General features: G+C 45.8%; 3 protein-coding genes across 4 annotated transcripts in view; 1 reads left to right on the forward strand and 2 right to left on the reverse strand.

Moving 5' to 3' along the window:
• Positions 1-417: 417 nt before the first annotated feature.
• LOC144144919 (cytidine deaminase-like) lies at positions 418-8,055 on the reverse strand. Of its 2 annotated transcripts, none has more exons than XM_077676418.1 (5): positions 7,663-8,055; positions 6,726-6,848; positions 3,149-3,260; positions 2,584-2,638; positions 418-631 (listed from the first exon to the last, which is right to left on the reverse strand). In XM_077676418.1, the coding sequence occupies exons 1-5, from the start codon at positions 7,679-7,681 to the stop codon at positions 518-520; spliced, it is 423 nt and encodes a 140-aa protein (XP_077532544.1). In that variant the 5' UTR covers positions 7,682-8,055; the 3' UTR covers positions 418-517. The 2 variants fall into 2 exon arrangements, with proteins under 2 accessions (XP_077532544.1, XP_077532546.1); XM_077676420.1 differs by lacking the exon at positions 7,663-8,055 and adding an exon at positions 6,922-7,277.
• Positions 8,056-10,386: 2,331 nt separating this feature from the next.
• On the reverse strand, positions 10,387-17,071 carry Icmt (isoprenylcysteine carboxylmethyltransferase ste14). The gene is made up of 4 exons (XM_077676416.1): positions 16,828-17,071; positions 16,219-16,480; positions 15,224-15,441; positions 10,387-13,890 (listed from the first exon to the last, which is right to left on the reverse strand). Exons 1-4 carry the CDS (start codon positions 17,029-17,031, stop codon positions 13,708-13,710), a joined length of 867 nt encoding a protein of 288 aa, XP_077532542.1. The 5' UTR covers positions 17,032-17,071; the 3' UTR covers positions 10,387-13,707.
• Positions 17,072-17,304: 233 nt separating this feature from the next.
• Ack-like (activated Cdc42 kinase-like) overlaps positions 17,305-23,144 on the forward strand; it is a 53,314-nt gene continuing 47,474 nt past the window's right edge. The window contains exon 1 of the mRNA XM_077676422.1: positions 17,305-17,507. The gene's annotated coding sequence lies outside the window, so the exon portion shown is untranslated. The remainder of the gene's footprint in view (positions 17,508-23,144) is intronic.

Genomic DNA, 23,144 nt, shown 5'->3' on the forward strand with positions numbered 1-23,144 from the left:
TGATTGAAGAAAAAGGAAACTTGCGTCAAGCTATTTCACAGGAAAGCAGCAGCCTACTGACAAAGGGGAAATAACCTCAACAAAACTATAACCTGCAATGCACACAACACTAGCCACATGTCCATTCTTCCAATCGATGCAAATGAACCTGAATGGGGTGCCAATGTGGGTTCTTAAGTGGTTTGATTCGAATCCATCAGCACAAACATAGAAATGGACTGCGTGGCCCGCCTCCATACGCCGCCTCCATACGTCCTTTGCTGGACACTCGCATCTAGACAAAGCAAAGCAACTTTGATTTTACTCCTGTTAGAAGTGATGCAGGTTCTTCAGAAGCAGGAGGACATCCTGTTCACTTTACTCGAATGCTCAAGCAGGTGCATTGAGACGGCGTCTGCCAACAGAAAAGGCAGAATCTGAAAAAGTACACAGCTTGTTTATGTTCCTAAAAATTCTATGCTTTGGCATCACTCGAGTGCCAGGGCGAAAAAGAGTTGGTGTGGCTCCTGCGGCCACATCACTTTGGAGGTAGATGTGCGGGTCCAAAAAAGAAAGGCAGCAGCTCGTCGATCCTTTTGGTCATGACACGACCGTCGGTAGCAGCCGAATGCACCATAATGTTGGCACCAAACTGGAAAGACGCACGGCGCAAATTTAGAGCAAGTGTGTGGCAAAGCCAAGGCAGCGTACAGCCTGCAGATACCGTGCATTCCCTGACGCAACAAAGGGGTTATAAAGTAGCAAAGATAAAGTTAGAACTGTGTCAGTTCGCATCAAAGTTAGCCAGGGCCTTAGGGCATAGTGAATGACCAGCTGTCCTAAGTCAACGGCTGAGCCATCCAGCAACATCACTCAAGAGCTCAATTTCAGTTCTAATGCTACAATCAGTATCAAGGCTTTATAATATACATACTGACATGTCGACAATGAAGAGACGTAAGTATGCTAGCATTGTGACATGCAACTTTCCAACATTGCGAATCGGGTGTACGTAAAGAACCCAGGGGGGTAACTTAAACCGTGGTGCTTTACTGCAATGCACCCTATAGTACAGTACAGTAGAACCCCGATAATACAACCTTCAAGGGACCGCGAGAAAGCGTCGAATGACCGGGGTGTCGCACCACCGGGGTGCGGGTAAATGCTGTCCTAGTAGGCCACCTCTCCAGAGAGGTGGGCTAAGAACTGAACTACTATTTGGCGCGTTCTCGCGTGATTTGCGAACCTGTAGCTGAAAAGCCAAGTTTAAAAAAAAGCAACGCCTATTATGTGCCCCCTCCCTTTCACGCATCCGATCTAACCCGCCAGCCAAGCGCTGCGGGCTGCGCTACACCCGTGCTGTCCGGCGCTATATATAGTCCGCCAGCCCCGCGCCTTGAGAGTACGAGATGAGGCCGACGTGGTCTAGCAAATTGAGAGGGAAAAATGCGAGTGTGAAACTTCCAAGGCCAAGTAAAACGAACAATAGTGCAAGGCAGAGATGAAAAAACAATTCCGTACATGGGGGAGACACACTTTGAATGGTCCGGGCCTGTCTCTATTAGGTCGAAGTGCTCAATGCGTAGTTGTTTTTGCTTTCCACAAGATACAGCAACGCTAAATAAATAAGATGATTCAAACTTCGCGAGTAAACCATGTTGCGGTGAAAATGATAGTGCGGTCTTGTTACAGTGACTTGCTGCTGCGGCCAGCGATTGACCCACAATGGCGGTGCCAAACGTATACGTGTCTCTACCCTTGACGCAGACGAGCCGCAATTGAAACTCTCTACCAAACGAAGGGGTGGACTGACAACGCGGCATTGAAACACACTGATAAGCAGACAGCAGAGATATGGGGAGAGAGAGCGTCGTGAAAGGAAGAAACTTGGACCGGGCGGGCGGGGAAAGTGGGTGTTGTGTCATCGCGTGGGGTTGCGTCGTATGTGTTTTCACGTTCGCCGACGGCTTGACGAGAACTTCAAATTCACGGTCCGCCTGCCACGGGATTTTCGACTTCTCACGGTTGGTTGGCGTACTGCTGCCCCGTGGGGCCGTTGCAGGTTAACTACTGCTCACGAGTACCCGCCTGTTTGCTTGCTTCTGTTCAGCAAGTGGCCTGGTCCGCCTGTGCACCTTTGCACATCAGGATCAAACGGCCCGGTTAGGAATAAAGAAGGTCGTGGCGAGATGGCGAAGCGGTGTAAAATATAGGAAAAGCGCCGGTTTATCCACGCCAGGGTCCGTCGTAGGAAGCGGGTCGTCGTAAGTCCACGGGACATAGCAGGGTTCCACTGTAGTAGCTTTAGTACATAAAACGCCATAACCCCTGCTTTGAGCACTGCACAGCCATACGGGTGACACTTGTGACTGCCTATACAAAAAGTTCCTGTGGGGCAAAACATTTTTACTGCTTCTGTTTAAATTAATTATCCCCGAAGCAGTTTGCGAAAACAAAATTTAAATTGCTGGCTGCACATTTATGCTTGGGCTAATTTTGTTCAGTCGCTTGTGAAACATCCCTGGCTAAGGGCCACATGGACAGACGAGCAGCTAGATGCCTAACACCGACAATAGGTAAGTGTTGATGTAGAATTGCACTTACCTCTACTATAAACTGTCGGCATGCTCCACATGGCATCGTGAAATCGTTCATGTTCCTAAGCGATGGAACGGAAGTAAGTTTTAAGGGCGAATTGCTTATCGTCAGAAGTAGTTTCCCATCTCCAAAAGATGTTGACCTACTGCATCTGTCAACACCTAGCAATAAATTATGTTACGCTACCCATTTGATTCTGTAATAAGCCATTCAAAATTTTTTATCAACAAAATGTGCAGAACGCAGAGGTCTTCAATCAAATACGATTGTTGGTTGTTTTTCTGTGGGCAAAAAAAAAAAAAGCATTCCCTACAAGCCTGACTAAAACAGAACAAGAGTAGTGAGTCTAATAATGAGGAGAATGTCCACAATGAAACCAAATATGTCGCATCATACATACGAATGCAGAAATTTTTGTTCATAACCACATTTTCATTACGTTATGATTTGGGGAAAAAGTAAATAAAAGAAATAAATGATTTGCTGTGGAAACAGGTAAACCTACAAATTTCAAGATAAGTGAGTACAAAAATTTCACAGAAAGAGCCAGACGAGGCGAGCACACACTTACGAAGCCACAGCTATCGCCTTGAAGGTCCTGTGACCTTCCGAGACGGCTTTCACAAGCGCTGTTCTTTCGGCACATATGGTCAGTCCATAGCTTGCATTTTCCACGTTACAACCTGCATTAGGAAGAGGGAAGAAGCTGCACCTATACACTGACTTATTGTTGATTTACTACGAAAGAGGGAACCGGCTGTGGGAAAGCTGAAAAAGCAGCGTGGTGAGCCTTCACCCCAGTGAAGCATAAAAACTGTGCAGTAGCGTTACTGTTCCAAGTTTTTCAAAGAAAAATTTTTTTTGCTCTAAATATTTTACACAAGGATTGCATTTTTCGGTATACCTATCTGAAAACCCAGATCAGTAACAGCCCAATTGAATCAAAAAACAGCCTTTGTCTATCCAAGTGGCTTTTCTGCTCATCTAACGTACATTGCATGACTTCTCGCTTTGTGATGTGTCAAAGCTAAGCTAGACACCAAGGCATTGAATTTTTGTGAAAAGTCCGTTGAAACAGAAATATCAATGTTTACTGCTTTCAATGCAACCGTTTTACAGTTACTCCCCTACACCCTGCAATTTTGGGGTGCACATCCCATCAGCCTCATATGACAAAGTGAATTCATAAATGCTTTGCATTCCTCTGACGACGCAGTCACCTGTAGTAATTTTTGTGAACACGCCTTTCAGCAAATTTAGAGCACTCAATAAATTTGGAAGCCCGTATTTCAATGAATGATGCCTGCTAAGCAAAAGAAGTATTTTGTCCATAAAGCAAATGTAGACCTTTGAGCAGTTTGTATGTATAAACCAGTGTGTTGAACTGAAAAAAATACCGATTCGGTTATGGTTCTGGTTCAGGCGAAATCATTTCATTCCGGTTCAGTTCCGGTTCGATAAAATCACGTACCTAACTGGTTCGGGAGCTTGAACCGGTTCTCAAACTGGTTCGATGAGTTGAATTATCACTAAAATTAGAAAAAAACATTTAGTAGTTTAAAATAACAGTCAAATCAAAATACAAACAAACACTCAAAATGCTGCTGTTCCCCAAGGGCAGTGGCGCATTGCAAAGCAAACTTTCAACAATTACGAGATATTAGAAAAACAGATGAAGTGGCGACGATTTACCACCTACTTTCTCGCCCATGCTTTATGTTGTCCTAGCGACTATTCATAAAGCCACCTCCAATAGATATGACACTGGGATATATTTTCTGCCCTCTCCTTTTTTGTTGAAATTGCAATCGTCGCTATGGAATCGCCCATCATGCTAACCTTGAAGCCTTAAATTTAGGCATACGTACGGCGCGTTCAAATACCAGCACTTAATTTCAATGGCGCACATTTTTTTTATATTTGTAACAAAACAGAAAAATCCTACAACAGGCACATAAATACTACCAATGAATTAGATTATTTGGTCACCCTGAATAATTTGTTAGAGGTTACCTTATCGAATGTGTTAGCCACACTTTTGTTAAAAGTAATCTTTAGTTAACACTCAGTCACTGCATTATTGCTCTGACCACTGCAACTACTTTTGCGATAGCTATACCACATGTGTGCATTACAATCAGTATGTCATCGTACTGCCTGACCCCCGGCCATCGTTCCGTGTGCTACATTGCAGAATCTTATAGCAGATTATGCTGTTACAAAATGAAAGGGAAATTTGATGCGCGGAGCATGAGATGGGACTTTTTTGGGTAGACGCTCTTTAATTCGTCCACAGCAGAACTCCCCTCCAGAACGAGTAGCAGTAGAAGTAATGTAGCGAGTTGGGCCGTCAGTACAAGTGCACCTTCGAAAAAAAGCAGATCTGAAAGAGACAAAACTGCAGAACAAGCAGAAAAGATGATCGCTGGGCGAATGGGACAGTGTGAGGTACCGGCCTGCCTTTCTGCACATGTCATCTGCTTTATTACTGTTTGTGCTTCCAAGACAATGTCGAGGGCTGCAGTTTTTTGCCAAGGGATTAAGTGCGCACCTTAACAGTTTTCCCTGAATATCTGTTGTTATTTGTATCTGTAAAAAACGGAACTTGCCCACTGTACTGTCCTCAAAAAGTGACGACGGAACTCACTTCGTCCGCATTGATGACACATTTGGTTGTGAAAGGCAGGGAAAAGAAAAGTATAGAGCAATGTCCACGTTTTGGTGCTTTTTTTTACTTATTCGGTTTTACTTACTTCTTGCGTAATATTCTAAAACAACGTGATTCGCCTCTTCTTTTCTGTTACTTTCCATGTAAACACATTTAAAAATAAAAACTGGTTCATTTGATGCCCCATGCTATATCTCTGCTCCGAGGCGCAGCTTATGTTGCAGGATGGCAGACTTATTTTAACTAGCTGGTGATATTAAACATGGATCAAAATCTCGATACACGGACGTTCTCGATTTCCATCTACTTCAGAAAAACGGTCGTGGGGAACGGAGATCGAGGCCACTTGTGGTCAGAAGCAAACGGCTTAGCCAGTGAGCAGCTCCTGTGGTCACACTTGTCAAGTATAACCAATTTGCAGGTGTCGGACCTTTTAAAGAAATTATGAAATGCAAAAAGTTTGCACACATCGGGTGTGGGCTTTCGCTGTTGCGCAGTGGAGCACTCCTCCAGCCTGATTGCTCCAATAAGTCGCAGCTATAGGGAAGGGCAAAGTCGTTTTATATTCCCTGCAAGCTGCCGAGAATGACATTTTGTTTGGTCAGCTTGCACAACGCTCGCGGTTCCAGCGGCAACAGACCGTTGCTACATTGGTGCTCATTCATTTCCCCTGTTTTTACATAGAGAGTGATAGTGTTCAATTGTCTTGAGGGGAAAGTGCACGAGCAGGTACGAAGTTGATGGTACGTGAAAGAAAAAAACGACTGAATTGCATTGACTTCAATATCCACAACAGAGGGTGGAACCGTGTCGCATGAACCGGTAACTATTATTTCTTTTTTCGGTTCAGCATGCTCAGCGGGTTCAGCGTGCTCAAAAAATATCGGTTCGGGTTCGGGTTCAGTTCCGCCAAAAATACCTGTTCAGTTCCGGTTTCCGGTTCAGTTCCAGTGCGACACCCTGGTATAAACATAATGACAGAGGACTGCACTTGGATGTGGCGGTCATTTTAGTTTCAAAGGGGAAAGTATGCTGCAAGCAGATCATCAGAAAGTCTGCTGCTGTGATTTAATTAAGAAGAGCAGGAGTACCGTTAGTTGTCATATTTATTGTGCAATAATTATGCGCCAATTACAAATTGCTCGGCAAAAGCAACAAATGGTGTACATTGTGCTGAACTGCCGGTTTGTATTTCTTTTTTCTAAAATAACAGGCAATTAACTGACAGCAATACCTTGTTTTTTTTTTAATCACATTTTGCCATGTGCTAGCATATGCAAAATATTTATGAGGCGAGCTTCGCTCCCATAGGCGGAAAGAGGCTTTTAATCGATTGCTAAACAACCGTAACTTAAAATATAAACTATAAAATATGACCCTCAAAATTTCGGAGCAGAGGAGCCTCTTATCTACTCGAGGAAATGCTTTTGGAGGGACTCGTTTATTGCTGTGACACATCTGCTTTTCGCTGAGCACTAACCTGTGATGATTGTCCCGTCTGCGCACAGGAGAGCCGCTCCCACGCGAACTTTGCTGTAGTTGCAGTAGGCCTTGTCACACATCGCCTGTGCGGCCTTCACCAATTTCTCCAGCTCTTTGTCACCTGAAGTTGCAGCAAAAGAAGGCGATCAATCCTCTAGGCAAACTATCTAGACGAGTACCAAAGCTTGACCCACCCATTTCTCGGAATTTGCGTCAGCGGCTCAGCGCGCGAGAGGAGACGAGACGGCAGCGCTGTCACCGAAACTAGTGCGGCGTCGGTAAATCTGGGATTGGCCACGTTATCGCACGCATGACAGGTCCAATTGGTTTGCCCTTGTGCGGGGCGAGCAAGTGACACGACGACACAAGATGCGCGAAAAACTTTGTACGTCTTGCAAACGCGAGTGTGCTGCGTGTTATAATGCAGTCCTGGTGTACCGGACGCCACAGTCAAGAAGGAAGGCTACGCTTCGGTTGTTTTGCTTTCGTCAGTTAATGGTATGGTTAAGCGCTTCTCTTCGCCGTTCGCTTCGTCGCCGCGATCGTCCGGTTGCCGTGCCCGTCACCGTATCGATATTTGAAAATGACCGCTCTTTCTATCACACAGACAACGCCGCCAGTATCCAATTTTATTTGTATTTTTAGCGTCGGCAGATTGTTATAACATGTCAGTTAACGTAATAACAATAAATGGGTAATAAATAAAAGAATAACTAAAGATAACCAGCACACAGATCAGCTCCGCTTCAACATCGAGGCAAACTCCAAGCTTCTACCAAAATTTGTTCTGGTATATTTTTCTCGGCAAATAAGAAACCTTGTGCTGAAAACAACTACAGAAACAGAATACACGCGAAGTGGTTAAATCCATTGTGTTAGAGCAGTTAAAGGGTGCGAGCGGCACAAATCAGTGAATGAAAGCCATATGAAGTTACCTGGATAATATGCTCCCATGATGCGCAAAGGTCGATGCCTTCTTTTATTACTGGTCGAGAGGAATTAGTTGGAGCTGGTGGGTCCGAGCAGTGTCGGAATGCTCGGCAAAGTGCCAGTGTTCGCAGTTTTACAACAGCTGCCGCTGTCAGTGCTATCAGCTCAAACGTCTTTCGCGTGTCCGGCGCATAACAACCTGCACCTTCTCACTCAACGACCGTTGCTTCACTTTCGCTTTCCGCCGAGCCCCTCACTTATCTCTGGGCCCTCGCTCTGAAAGCGCCCCGCGGCGTTGGACGCACGATCGAAAGGCCCATGTATCTACGTTCGCATCTGTCCTGTAAAGCGTCGACGACGTTCTCTGCGGTCTAGTTTTTCGACGCGATAGAGGTTTTGCACGTGCGATGTCCATTGCGACCAAATAAACACCCTTTAAAGCAAAGAGGGGGTCACATTTCGAGGAGAATGGACGGAGGCGTTAATTCCCCACGTCTACGCGGTAGGTGGTGCAGGATTCATAAGAGCTTGGGGGAGGGGAAGGTGGTCAGGCTTTTTTTATTATTTTTTTTAGAAATTTAGGCGTTTTACACACCCTATCCCACGCACACATGTATTGTGAAGACTGATGTGTACCCACAGTGGGGTTTCCACTACATAACTTAAAAATTCCCGTCATAATGTACTGTCTTTTCACAGCTGCGTCATAGTCACCATCACTGCATGATTTTGGCCTTTAGCGGCACAAATGCTCAAATAGAGACTCCCTCCTCCCTGCAGGTGAAGGCCACAACCTGGTTGTACAGTATGACGCAGGTCAACGAACAACGGGCTTCAAATGAGAAATATGCACAATTTCAGTACCACAGCAGCAGTACCAACCACGGCAACAATGGAGGCACAATTATGAGCGGTTCACCAGTTCACACGCAAGGTTTCTTCAAGTCCATGTTTGATAAATGATAAAATTTTTCATGGAGTTTGGAAACCTAAAATGGAGTTTAGAGTCCGGAACCTTGTCACCACAGCGGAAATGAGCCTCCACTTGAGTGGCGTCATAGCAATGCCTGTGGTCTCGAAGACAAGCTCGTGTGCGCAAGCACGATTGTCGATGGCAGTGGTATGCGCAGGATCAAGTTTGAAGGAGGTGGGGATGCAAAGAGGAAACCGGTGTCGAGGATGAGTGATGGTTGGCAGCCAAATGCAAGGGAAAATGGGGAGTAGCCGGTGGAACGTTGAACAGTTCTATTGCAGACAAATTTAACAGCAACAAAAAAAGACATTGTCCCTATGGCTGTGGTCAGGAAACAAGCTCAGTGCAGTTACCATCTATGGATGGCCGCTCTGTTAGAGGCTCGAAGGATTTCATCTACAGTTGCTGACAAAAATATCTCAAATGTCGTTCCACAGTCAATTGAAAGAACCTGAGGGAATCCATGGCACTAAAGGAGTCTTTTGGTGCTCTTAAGTTTGTACTCGAGTCAGTGTGGTTAAAAAAGGTCCCCTTCACCCGAGTAGTCTGAGTACATGGGCTACCACCTCAAGTGCAGGAAAACAAATACCTTAACATAAATACCCGGGAAAGTGGAGGGGAGAACAGCCCCGCCGGTAGCATAGTGGTCATCGCACCAGACATGCATTCCGGAGGTAATGGGTTCGGATCCTAGGCTGGTATTTTTTCTCCACTTTCCTTCTTTCAAAAATCTGCATCTGTTTCAACAATAATAAATGACCTGCCACATTCTCCTCTTTGCTTTCTTTGGCATTCTTGACTTCCAACCCTTATTTCTACTTATAGCCATTTTGTGGCTACATTTCATCCTTTCAAACATAGCACCTTTCAACGGTCAAGGCCAAATGATGTGAACTGTTCGGGAGACTCCATCTAATCAAGGCAAATAGGGAAAAAGAGTTTGACGCAACAAATTGAGCGTTTTAATGCTGTGCACTTGTAAACATCAAGCAGTGCACATTCATCGAGGACAAAAGTTGTGGTTTCAAGGGCACTATACAGCAGGACATAAAAGCATTCAAGCCTCATGTTTGCAATGGAACCAGGACGTTGCAAGCAGCCAGCTTTTACAGCTGCAATATTTTGCAGGTACATTCTATGGGACTTGGACTGGAAATACAATCAATTCAGAAATTTGATTTTCGCTGAATTTTCGGCTCTCAAGACCAGTGTCTGGTTATACTGTTAAATAAAACGCTGTTCAGTATACAGCAAAACCTCGTGACAAAAAAAAAAAACACCGTTACAAGAGACATTTGGTTATAAGAGACATTTCAATGAAGACAGTTTGGTCAATTTTCCTAAATTTGCCATGTTAGCAACATCGCATACAAGAGAACTTGGCTACAAGAGACACGTTTCTTCGGTCCCTTGAGTGTCTCTTGTAACGAGGCTTTGCTGTACTTGGTTGTGCAGTGTAATTTCATTTCATGTCAAAACAGTGAATCGATCCTTTATGTACATGCAAATGTGCTAATGGCTCCTGTACATAGTACACACATCCATGCACATAAACGTTCCTTATGAATAATCTTTATCAAGATGGGCAGATTTTATAAATATGGATATTTACACACATCCGTCTGGCCATGTGCACAGACAAAAAATTGATGTTTGTTCTGGCAGCGCATCTTTGTTGAGAGAAAAAAGAAAACAGCTCAGCACCAAATAAAGTTTTTGCTGCCCTCCAGTCTTTTTTTTTTCCCTTGGATCATAACCTCACTTAAAAACAAAATCCTCATTTCCATTAGTGTTCTAAAGATGCGGGTTTAATCCTGGCTGTGCGGGCCGTTTTTCAGATGAAGGTGAACAACGAAAACGCCCGTGTGTAGAGTTTTTGGCGCATGTAAAGATCCCCATGCGGTCAAAATTAGTCCAGAATCCTCTACTACAACGCACCTAACAGAACAGGTGCAACTTTGGCACGTTAAACCCCCAAAGTTTGAAATCCAATTACTGTTTTTAAATCTCCCTCCTGACTCAACCGTTTCTATTCTGACATGTGCTCCGGCTTTACGAGCTATTCTATTACACACCAAATGCTTCACTAAGCAACATAGTGCAACTTTTAAAGAGACCATGAAGACACAATACAACATTGTTCAATTTGAAAGAACTAGCTCCATTCCAGCCACAAGAGATGTTTTCAATATGAGAAAAATGCACAAAATATTCAAAAACTTTCAAATTTTGTGCTACAGTGATGCAACAGAGGCAGAAGTGACATAGTATAAGCCAGTACTAAAAACGTAGTCAGTGTGTTAATTTCACATTGCATTCGAGTGATTCGAACAAACGAAACTAGAGGTCCCGCCACAATTACCCAGTCATGTTTCTTGGCGATGGCTTAGGTTGACAGTCACCAATTGAACAAAGTTCTTTGATGTCATAGAGGAATCGCCTGAAGGGGGCTGGGGAGTCACCACTGCTTTATCCGTTTTCCTTAATACCGTATTTTCACGATTCTAAGCACCCCCTAGTTTTAGAAAAAAAATTGAAAAAAGTTTGCATGCAAATCTAAGCACCCCCTTTCTGTGAGGAACCGTGCCCAGCCATTTATAGCCATGCCCAGGCTATAAATTTACACGGCCCAGGCTGCCAACTGCGCTTTCTCGCTCTGCTTTTGAGCCTTTCACTGCACTTGAGTCATTTAAAAGAAACGTTTGATGGAACAAAAGACGCTTTCGAATACTGAGAGTGCTACACACTCGAGTGGTGTTGAGAGTGACTGAGTATCAGACGTAAATGGCGAGTTCACTGTCTGTGCCTACTTTTTTAATATTTGCTCCATAAAACATTATTCTTTGCGCCTCTGTCTTCTAGCTATTGCCACAAAAAGTGTATGTGTATGTGGGGGGGGGAGGGAGGGGTCATTTTAGGTTTTTCGAATCCAAGCAGCCCCCATGCTTTGGGCATCGTGATCTTGGAAAAAAGGGGTGCTTAGAATCGAGTAAATACGGTACATCTCCATTATTTTGTTTGAAGTTTGTGATAAAGTTGGTATCGTCGTTATTGGAATAAAGCAGTCTTTTCAATGAACGAAACTTGTATTTTGTCTTCATCGCCCCTTTAAATCAACATGGTACACCCTTTATTCCACGTTTTTACTCGTGAAATGTGTGGGTTACGTTATCCATATCAGGTATACAAAGGCTGGAGCTGCCTCCCCAGCAAGGGCGTTGAGGGGCGGCATGCACTGGGTGCAACATAGGTAGGCTCAAGTGGAGTTGTTCTGTACACACAAGTGCAGGCACATGCAGAGCATGAAGCTTATAGGTCAGCATTAAAATACTGATCACAATGCTAAAAAGAGACGCTGCATGCTGCTTACGCACAAAGACAAACATTTTTCTTGGCTAGGCCTGGCTATACCTGTCTTGCAATGTATACTTTTTCTTCACTAAGGATTTAGGAAATGTCAATATAAAACATCTATCTCACTTTGGGAACTATCATGACAGAAACAGTATGGGACAGAAGTTTGTTAACCTACACGCCCAAGTGCCTTTTTACAGAACTTGGATGGCTTATCACTGTCTTTTCAGTCTCAAAATCAGCTTCCAGTCACACTGCAACACTATAAAACATTCGAGATCTGTAAGGATTACTGCAAAATAGGAAAAACTAAAAACATCTTCGCTTTTGTGAAACCTCAGGAGGGGCGAAGCACGCAGTGTATAAGCGACGATTAAGCGTGTTCAAAGATTGTAAGTCTCTCTCCTGCCATACGGCACGCACTGATTGGGCGCCGGAGAAGTGCCCATGGGAGGAGCAATTGCGCGCTTGCTGAGGCGGTGGCACCCTCTCTTGCGTTCAACCAGACTTAAGCAATTAAAAAAGAGACAGGCTGGCCGTAAGTTGTCTTCGTGTCGCATGCCGCAGCATGCTAAGAAGTATGCTTTACATGAGAAAACCTGGCGTTTGAAACCAATTTCCAGATGGAATGCAACAAATTGCTGTTATCAATGCAATTAACTTCTGATTGTTCTTGTATTTTAAACTAGTTTAAACCATGTTAGTTTATTTTGAACCTGTTTAATCTATTGTACACTTGTTTTTTGACCATTGTTTGACAACTTGATTTGCTGTGACGACATGAGACGCCGACAGGAGACGCCGACAGCCCAAGCCCCTAAGGTGCTTCGCCCTTAAAGAGCCACTCACAATGAAGTACTCAAAGCCAACTTTACGTTGAGTGGTAAGCTCGAGACACCAACTCAGTACTGCAACAGCAACCGCAAATAGCTCAGTATTGCAACAGCACTGATCACTACACAATGTTACAAGATTGAATGCTCCTTGAAAAAAAAAAAAAAAAAAAAATCCTTATCCGAACAAACCACTTTGCTACGTAAAGCCTGTAGCAACCAAGAGTTCGGAAGAGAACTGGCGACGCTAATTTCTAATGCTGCGTAACTACGCAGGTTGCATTCAACTATTTGCACAGCACTTGACACTGCACATTGATGGCACCACAAACTATAGACACAGTACAGACGTAAACGTCCTTTCTGAGGCACCAGGCTTTATCTATCCTTCCATGATACGACACCACTGTGCCCAATAGCAGTTTCACTGTTGCTCCTGTGGAGTCAGATGCTTCAGGAAATGCAGGTAGGATCGCCAAGTCGCCATCCAAGGAAAAAAGCTCTATACATCTCATTACAGTGGCTTCGTACTCACACAACAACCATATCACACAAAATCAGGTGCATAATATTCATGCAAGTTATCTCACCTACCTCATGCGTGCACTCCTTAAAACAAGAAAAAAAAAAAAAAGGTACCGTGAAAAAGTGTGTGCAATGTTGAAAACTGTAAAACAAGGGCCTCTCTAAATAATGACAATTTTTAAAAAGTAATTGGAGTTTTGTAAACTAAACTGCCAGTAACAGTTCACGAGGCAGGCAAACCGACAGGTCATGACTTTCTCAGGGAGAGAAGTGCACACCACCGAGACAGAAGACGTCCCCCGCTCTCAACACACTGTCACATCACTGAACGGGACCGTCACAGAGAGCGCCGCACGCAGTGCGCTTCACACTTCAGCCCGGAAACCATGGATGAAGGGCAGGCCCGTGCGGGTGCGCTTCTGATACTGCACGTAGTCTTCCCCGAAGAAGGCCAGCAGCGTGATCTCTTCTTCCTCAACTCTTGTCCTGAAGAACTTCCACGAGGCGACCGCATACGCCACAGTGCAGACTGGATTCACCAGGGTGACCTGCAGTGGTGTTCACAAACGGGCAAAAAAAAAAAAAAAAGGAAGAACAACAAGAAGAGCATTTCAGTGAAAACAGCTGGGTGGCAGCCAAATAGTTCTAAAGCACAAACCACATGTGAGGTTACTGCATGTGCAATGGCAGACTAAACATCAAACATGCGTCCTGCAATTGACAGACGAGACTGAAGCCCTCATTCTAAAGTTATAACAGAGATTCATACAAGAAGTATTTGTACTTCTAAACGGTGGTCTGAAGATGCACAACTGCGACACTTATTTTAGGGGTGAAGCCCCTTAGGGGCTGGGGCTGTTGGCATCTCCTGTCACCATCGTCGTCGTAATTGTCGTCTCATACAGTCACAGTACTAAAACACTGGGAAGCTCGTTTACGCCTCACGGCAGAACGTAACGTGTACTAGAAAAACACCGGGACACTTGTTTACGCCTCGCACTAGAAAGCTTTGTGCTTCAAAGACAAGAGACTTCTACAGCAAAGCTGTATACTTCTACCCCACCAATGGTTTCATCTCCGTTGGCAAAAAAAGCCAAGGTGCCGAGAATACGCTTACACACTGCATGCTTTGACCCTCCCCAGGTTTCACATTAGTGGAGATGGCCCAGCATTTTATTCTAAAGCAATTCATTAATAAGCAGAAGAATGGGCACAAATGCAATTTGAAGCAATTAGAGGATAAGCATAAACCTTAACAAGGTGAACTGTTCGGGGAGTTATTACGGCATATTAATTAGATACAGCGCGAAGGCAAACAAAGACAAGAGTGACGACGGAACAAGCCCTTGTCTTGTTGTCTTTCTTGTCCTTGTTCAAATTCGCGGTGTACCCTTTTAAAAAGTGCGAGGACACCTCAGCACTTCTTATGGGGGTGTGAATGCAAAAGCATGAATGTCCAGTTGAATGCCCGAGATGCCTTTGCTTTCCACCTAGCTTTGTCAAAGGGCTCTGTAATCTTTCCACTTGAGACGCTTTGCTTTGCTCACGGCTTGAACGCTTTTGAATGGCTTCGATCTGTCTATGCATTGCGTTGCCGCTAGTTCCTGCCGTTGTGTAATTAATGGGAGGGTTGACAATGATTGAAAATTTCGCTGCTTCTGTGTTTGCTCATTGGGGTGCATTCCTCTGGTCTCTCCATCTACGTTGTGCTAGCGTGGACAGCCACCTCTCGCTACTAATGAGCTAGAACTCGCGCTGAGGAACGCCTCGTGCTATGGAATTCTTTCGAAGAAGCTGTTTTTATGTAACAGACACTGGACAATGGCTTTTGCAACAACAAGCACGAAGTGAGGGGAGAGAAAAGGTGGACAGGAGGCAGACCTGTGTGCCGATGGACCACATGAACCAGCCGACGTAAGACGGGTGCCGGCAGAGAGCGTACACGCCGTGCGTGACCAGCACGTGGCCTTTCTCCCGGTGGTTCTGGATGATGTGGTTGAAGTTGGTGCCCGCCGTGAGCATGGCCAGCTTGCGCAGCAGTTCTCCCACCAGGCACGTCACAATGCCCACGTAGGTGATCCACCACAGCTGCTTCATGCCTGGTGCCGAAAAAAAAAGGGAAAGGAACGATGAATAAAATGCGGAGGAGGAAGAGGCACGTGTTTCGAGGCCTATGAATAAAAAAATTTCAGCTATACAAACAGAATCAACCATCACCAGCACTTGGTCACTTCCTCTTACTTGGACACTACAATAACAAGTATATGATCTTCAACTGCCGCCATTCTGTGTTAACATCACCCGCTTTCCTCTCCTGAATGAACTTGGCTCTAAGCCTCTGGTTTTATCTAAAATGATCTTTTATTCCATATACACTTGTCTGCCACGATTTATGCCTCATGAGTCCGTCTGTGGTTCTGAAAAAAAAAATTAGAACTGATCTAGAGTGTATTCTGGAAGCTTTTCGAAAGGTCAGCCAAATGGCAGACCTCTTACAAAAAACGGGACCCTCCAAGGCTGGGTCACAAATTTTTCTGGCTGATTCTTTCGACAGACAGTCACCCGCCACGGTGGCTCGATCAGTGGCTAAGGTGTTGTGCTGCTGAGCACAAGGACGCGGGTTCAATTCCCGGCCGCAGCGGCCGCTTTTCTGATGGAGGCGAAAAGCAAAAACGCCAATGTGTTCGACGTTTCGGCGCTCGTAAAAGATCATCAGGTAGCCAAAATTGATCCGGAGCCCTCCACTACGGAGCGCTTCATCGTCTGCGTTGCGTGGACACGTGAAATCCTACAATCAATCAATTGACAGACAGTCACGCCAAAATTTCAGCGTTTAGCTAGCCAAAATGCCGTTTTTTAAAATGGTGTGGACCTACCGGGTGCGAGACTCCTCTCAAAGAGAAACTCCAACCAGCTGCACGCCGCAGCAACCCCGTACTCGCGACTGTGGTTGAGCAGGAACGAGTCGAGGGTCAGCGACTTGGGATTCGTGACGGCCGTCACAAAGTACTCCGAGAAGTGGAAGATGCTCAGCAGCGCCAGGTACCAACCGAACGCCCGCCACGAGTCGGGAGCGTGGCCCGTGGTCAGAATGCCTAGCCCGGTTCCAGTACCGAGGAGAGCGGCTCTCCATACAACCTGTCAAAACACGGCACGCATAGTTTTGAAGGAGGAGATCGCCCTCCTCGAAAACGTTAATTCATATTGGCGTAATACTATCAGCACACCGTTGCGATTAGGAAAGCAACGAGTGGCATTGGGAAGGATAAGCTTAGCAGCTGTGCCAAATGACAGATGCATTGATTGACGCAGCCCAATATCACAGCTGACACACATCGAGGCGCTGGCTTCTCGGTGGAACGAGCTGCCCATGGACTCATTTAATAGTGGTATATCGTACCACTTCATATGACTGCATATTTTAAATGTAAAGCATCGATCAATATTAGGTGGTGAAAGGAAAACGCCAGGAGACTCCAACATACCTTGTACGCGTTACCACGCGGTTTGTAAAAGAGATACAGGACGCCGTGGATACATGTGGAGTAAACTGCCGCAAGCAAAAGCCAGTAATCTGCGACAACATAGTAAAGCAATTGCCCCAAGTAGCCGATCAACGAAATAAATACAACACTAGCGGCCAAACAGTAACAGTAAAGACTTATCCTGCCGTTTGTGCTAAGCGCCATGATTGATGTGTTGCGCCCACTCCGCCTACATCCCGCTGCGAAGCTTTACTGGCTTTGCACCTTGTTTCAAAACAAATAAATAGCAAAATACGTTTATTATTTTAGGGCGAGAAATATTTGAGAGGTTTTGGCGTATATTAAATCAGTATTCTCAGAAATATTTTGCAAGTATCAAAACCGAAAACGAAACTAAAAATTTAGCGCGAGAGAGAACAAGGCTTGGCTACACTGAAATTGCGTCATGGGCGGAAGTTGTTCAACGTAACTTCCGGCGTTTGGCACGAAGCTTGTGCGGTTGAGGGAACGAGCGGCGGGTGTTGCACTTATTTTTTATCGTCGCGGCTCTTGAGCGTACACATACAAAGAGTACTTACAGGCATGACTCACGGCTAGGAGACCTTTTCGCGACACCGCACATTGCAGCGCCCTTTCTGGTTGTTCCTACATGGATATTACACCGGCGTGACACCCTAAAAGTAAGTTTTCCCAAACTTTCTGCCGCTGGTCTGCCTTTGTTTTGCTCGCGGAGTGTGTCCAGTGCGAGGGACATACCTTTGCCGCGGCGGTCACGTTCTCGTTGTGCTTTGACGCTGTCGCTTTCTGGGTTGTACGCTGGCCGGAAATGTTTCGGGAGCGACTTTTTCACTCACTTTTTCCGGTGGCAAGTTCCTTTGTGACGCTTCCCCAGCGAACAAGTTAGCTTCGGAAGGCAGTTCGGCGAGTTCTCGGAGCATGTGATACGAGACACATCTGCGAGCAGTGCTACCAGTTCGCTGTCTTCAAGAGGAGTAGACGAGTTGACAGCACTCGCCTTTAAATGATTGCTGTCAGGCGCTGCGGAGGCATTTATGTGTTGTGCTTTTAAATTCCGGTGGAACAAAACTTCATGCAGTGCAATTTTTCAGCAATTGCAATGACAGCTGTCGTCTTGTGTGGAGTAAAATCCCAGATTCCCGTTCGCTACCTACCTACCTACTGTAATTGCGCAACGTCTGTCGAGTTTATTTTTTTTTTTTTACCTGTATTTAAAGTGTCCTCGGCTTTGCAATTGCTGCATTCGCAACTGTTTGTCACCTCGCTTACTTCCGCGAGATGTGAGGAGCGTCGCCAACGAGCTCCCTTCGCACACACCTACACACCCGTCCCGTCAAATTCGCCCGACTCTCCCTCGTGCGTTGATGCCACTGAACTTTGTTGCGCTCAAAATACCTCCGAATGAGCCGCGCGCGCACGCTGAAAAAAAAGTAAAACAGGAATAAAACGAACTAAAGTCGAAACGGGTGTTACCATTATTCAAAACAATCTAAAGTTGCTAAGAAAATTACTCTGACGGTCTCATCTTACGAAAGCGAATTGTTCGCACTTGAACCTTGTGCCGCATTGGAGCTCTGGATAGACGAGAACGGCAGGCTGCGGTGTGTCGTGCGGTATCTCTGCTTTTTTTTCTGTCTTCCCCCCATTCTTCGGTGGCGTAACTTGACGCCTCATCCTCCGTAGTCTTTGCGCCGAAGTGAACATCCGACGGGGCGGGAGGCGGCACACATCAACCTTTTGTGTCCGGTACCTTCGGGTCGTCTTGCTGCTGCGCCTACCGGTTCCGTAGTGCAGCGTATTTGCCGCATTCCTGTAGCAGTGCAGGTGTTTAACACTACTCTTGTGAAGTATACGTATCCGGTTTATTTTTTAAACTTCCGTCCATTATTTTGTTTCAGAGAATTGTCGAAGCAGATGTCCGTAACGAGCGTACCATTCATTGCGCGCCTTTCCCCCTTTTACAACTCTTGAACGCAAAGGGAATTTTCGCGGTACTTGCGAAAGTATCTAGAACGGAGTGGGCATCGACACGCATTATGACTGCCTACAAGCTGCGTGAAGTCCAGCGGTCGTACCATGCAACCAACGGACATCTCGAATTATTGCTTAAATCAAACAGCCCAACTTCCTTTTGATTCTTTTCCCCGTTAATATCAGTTATGCATTTGTTATGTCGCATCTCGAGTTAAATCGAAATTTTCTCGACTGTCTTGAGTTACATGTATCCTAGTTCGCCGAGTGACTGCGTAGGTCAAGGCAATATAGCGAACGCGCTTATTGTTCTGCACGGGTCGTCACCCTGGTTTCAGCCAGTGTGGTATCTAGCAGACATAGCGTTGACTTTTCTCTGATAAACGGTCAAGAAAGTGCAGCGCTGCTTCGCAGCCATATCAGGGGCCGCATTCCGAGTTGTCCGTTTCAAGAGGTGACGTGTGCAAGGCCTTTAACCTGCACAGAAACACACACCCCGCCTTGCTTTTCTGTCTTTTAAAGCGAAGCTTTCTGTCTCAGTGATGTCGAAAACGCTGCAGGGAAGCCAACTTTCTCTGACGGGGATCGTAGAAAGGAAAATTTCTACGATAATTCCCAGGGTAGTGCTTTGCTTTTTGAGGCTAGAGCAGGTTGCTTGCGAAGTAAGAGCTTTGTGGGGAAGTATTCACAAAATGATGGGTATGCGTGGCCTGCGGAAAAGAAACAGAAGCTATGCGGCACATAGTGTTAGAATGCGAGGGTATCCATCCAAATCTACATTAGAAGTATTCGGCTTCCAGAAGCCCTAGGATTTAAAGATAGCACAGAGGAAGTTAACTTCAAGGCTTTCGAGACGACGAAGAGAAGATTAAAATGCTGGTGGACGCAAAGCAGAGGGGGGAATATTGCCTAGGACAGCTACCACCTGTAACAGAAAAAAAAAAAAGTATTTTGTGCCTGCCCTAAGCAGCGCCAGTATTAAACCCAGAGTATAAAACATAGGTATATTAGTTCTTTTTGGTAAGATGACACGTCATCACCCCGCTACACAGGGGAAACCAATAGCAATCATCATAGATGATGATTGTGGATGAAGTGAAAGAAAAAGACGCTCCCGTTGTCGGAATCGCACCCATGGGTCCGTCACGTTATGAAGTCGATATTTATTCCATTGCGCCATTCGAACACGGTCGAAACAGTTTCGATTTGAAGAGGGGTGGGTGGGCGTAAAAAAAATATACAAATCGTGAACCCCTTCGTTATGGTGACTGGCCATCATACCTCTGTTAAACGACGACGATTGTTGAACGCGAAGCTTTCTCTGACGATGATGATCGTGAGTGAAGGGAAAGAACAGAAGCTTCCCGTGGTCAGGATCGAGCCTTGGTTCCGCGTGTTCGTGCAAAATCAAATGGCGAAGGTTCAAAGGCTAAACCGTCTACGAGTCAAAGTCGAAACTCGCACGATAACCAAGGAATCCTTTACGAAAAAGCTTCGCGTTCAACCACCGTCGTCGTTAGACCGAGGAGCGCGTGTTTTTTTTTTCGTCAAATCCCTTATATGGGTTGCGATGGGAATCTCTTCGGGATCTTTACGCCCGAAATAACCTTTCTTGTGCTATTCTGTTAGCCCGTGGGTCAAATAATTGCACGAATCGTAATTTTTCGTGTCCGCATTTAAAAATACGAAGAAATTGCCGAGCGCGCGCGCGGGAGTGCGGCCCTCGCGGTGATCGCCCGGCAGTTAAATAAAATGCCTAGCGCTCGTGTGTGCGTGCGTCGCGGCGACCGCCCAGCGTTCCCGGCGCACATTTGTCAAGCCAAGCATGCCCACTTGTGGAGATTGGGCCAAAAAACTCCAGCGTTCGTCGTAATCGTGACAACTCTTGCTCAGAACGAGAAAGACACGTCGTAGCGTACGCCCCTCCAGGGTGATGTCCAATGATCATCGCTTCCAAAAAAATGAAGGAACCTCACACTTATAGCAACAAAATGGACTAAAGGTTGTTGCGGCAGCGAAAAAGCGAATTGACTGCAATCGTGGACATAGATCTTCGTGATGGCCGTTGCATACAGCTTCGCTACCTTCAAGTCTTACGCGTAAGTGTGAGCTTCCTTGATTTTTTTTTTGTTGTTCACGTAAATTCCTCGCACTTCCATGAACCGCGCAGTTGACAACGGTTTAGTGCGCAGTGATTTTTATGCGAGCGCCTTTTTTGCTGGCCTCGTTGCCATCATGAATTTCAGCGGTCCAAGAGTGTCGTCTCGATGACGGAAGGACGTGCACACGCATTATGGGTTAACCGCGCTATCAGTTTTCTTACGCGCTGTTAACCTACAATTCAGCAAGGCCAACAGCCAGCCCAGTTTCTTCTTTTTTCTTTTTTTCTACTTAGCTGGTGTGCACTTATGTTTCAGCTTGCACTCCAGATAGAACGCGCTTTGCAGTCTGTCCCACGTACCAATATGTACTCTCCCCTCTTTTTTTCCCTTTATTTCGTTGGTGTATGAAGCATAGCCGGGTATTATTTACGGCGACGCTCTAATCGGGATAATGGCCTTTCCTGCGCGTTTGTGGGCGAGCTCTTGTCAGTCGTGCCGCCGCAGAAACGCCCTGAGCGATAGATAGCCCAGTGGCAGGAGGAGCGCAGCCAGCTGCCCCGTATGACCGCTGCTCCGCAAGAACCAAGGATGCATCTTCGCTCTATACTTTTTATTTTCCCATTTTACTCCACATTTTGCTTCTGGTTCCGCTTCGTGGGAGGGAGTGAGCTAAGTAAGGGCGAGCGCCAGACGAAATGGTGGATGAGCCTGTCTGGCGCGGTTTATTTATTTGTTGAACTCGCGTGGGAGCCCCATTAGACGAAAGCGAGTCCACGGTCACGCCGATTCTTCATTCCCGCGTTCGAGGGAGGTTTCCAAAGACAAAAGTATACCCGGAGCAAGGAGGGAAGGCGTCCTTCCAGGTCAGCGCGCAATTTAGGGCGCGTTTACTTGCACGCGCATGCGCACTCGAGAAGGCACAAACTGTGATGATGATGATGTTTAGGTATTTATGGCGCGAGGCCGACTGAGGGCAAAGAGCGCCAAAACAGTTGTTATATGAGAAATGAAGAGGTAAACACTAAAATCGGTTAGAGGAACAAACACAAACTGAACTTCCAAGCAAGCCGAGCCAGAAAAAATGCAGGTTTTCACATTTAATGGAGTCGACGCAGTACCGCAGGCTAGCTGACTTCGTGGGACCCGTTCCTTGAGTAGGAAAAATTGTCAACTCAGATTTAAGCTGTGGTTTGGTTGTTAACGTGCGGTTAATTCGTTCGCGAACGTTGAATTGTCGTCGGCTGTGAAGTGCGCACGCACAAAATGACCTATTTATGGCGGATGATATATTTTCATTAAAGACACGTGCAACGAGTTGCTTGCGCCAGATGGCTGCGGTCCTGCGGATCCGGAAAGTGACGAAAGCTAACGGCGCCATCTCAACGATTCAGAATTTTGAAGTTTTCTTAGCCTTTATCCGACAACCCGGCAACGAAAAGATGCATTCTTTGCTTGGAAATAAACATTTGAAAGCCGGACCTTTTGGTACGGCAATTGCGACAAACTCTCGTTTTAACCATATCGCTTTATTCGTAGTGTTTCATGGCCTGCAGTACATTGTAAGCAGATTATCCCCGATTTTAACGAAGTATCGTATATAACGAAGTCATGTCCCGATGAGTTCGTTATAACGAGAAACCGTCGTTATAACGAAATTGCTTTCTTTGTACGGATTGTCAGTCACTAAATATTCGAGTTGTTTCATGATCTGCAGTGCAGTGACATCAAATCACACACACACACGCACAAATTTTCGAACAGAACACGCAGTTTATTGGTCGTTTTGAGGTTTCGATTGGGAGTGTGTGGTTGGGGAAAACGGCTGTAGTTGTCGTTAACTTGTTACGGAAAACGGCCGTAGTTGTCGTTCTGACGCAAATGCACTTAAACAGATTGCGTCACGTTTGGCAGTTATATCGAGTGCACGTACAGCCGTGGTGCAGACCTTTGTTACGTCACAAGTGCCATTAGTCGCACGCAGTCCTGGACGGTGTTGATTTATACTTCCTTTCCGCTTCACGCAATCTGTCCGTTCCTGGCCGCTGAGAGAGAAAAGCCGCATAACCTTCGTTCCAATGCGCGCACTTGAGGCAAATTGCGTTGGCCGCGTGGCCGCTTCGAAAAATCTCACAATCGCGCGAAATGTTGTTTGTGGCAATTAAAAGGCAGCGTTCGTTTGGCGCCGCTTTGCGGAAACACGCGCTCTTGCAAAAGTTTCTCGTGTCT

Source organism: Haemaphysalis longicornis, unplaced genomic scaffold (assembly GCF_048455015.1).
Source record: "Haemaphysalis longicornis isolate Haplotype H1 unplaced genomic scaffold, Haemaphysalis longicornis Haplotype H1 scaffold_7, whole genome shotgun sequence".
In the NCBI taxonomy this organism is placed as follows: Eukaryota; Metazoa; Arthropoda; class Arachnida; order Ixodida; family Ixodidae; genus Haemaphysalis; species Haemaphysalis longicornis.

What these genes read in the sequence shown, in the direction of transcription:
- LOC144144919 (XM_077676418.1), bottom strand. An exon ending in AAGGCGATAGCTGTGGCTTC is followed by an intron (nt 2,639 to 3,148) that starts GTAAGTGTGTGC and finishes TCCATCGCTTAG; the next exon opens with GAACATGAACGATTTCACGA. An exon ending in GCCGACAGTTTATAGTAGAG is followed by an intron (nt 632 to 2,583) that starts GTAAGTGCAATT and finishes GCGTCTTTCCAG; the next exon opens with TTTGGTGCCAACATTATGGT.
- Icmt (XM_077676416.1), bottom strand. Translation starts at nt 17,031, where the DNA reads ATGGCGCTTAGCACAAACGGCAGGATAAGTCTTTACTGTTACTGTTTG. An exon ending in CGCGTGGTAACGCGTACAAG is followed by an intron (nt 16,481 to 16,827) that starts GTATGTTGGAGT and finishes GTGTTTTGACAG; the next exon opens with GTTGTATGGAGAGCCGCTCT. An exon ending in TGTGGTCCATCGGCACACAG is followed by an intron (nt 13,891 to 15,223) that starts GTCTGCCTCCTG and finishes ACACCACTGCAG; the next exon opens with GTCACCCTGGTGAATCCAGT.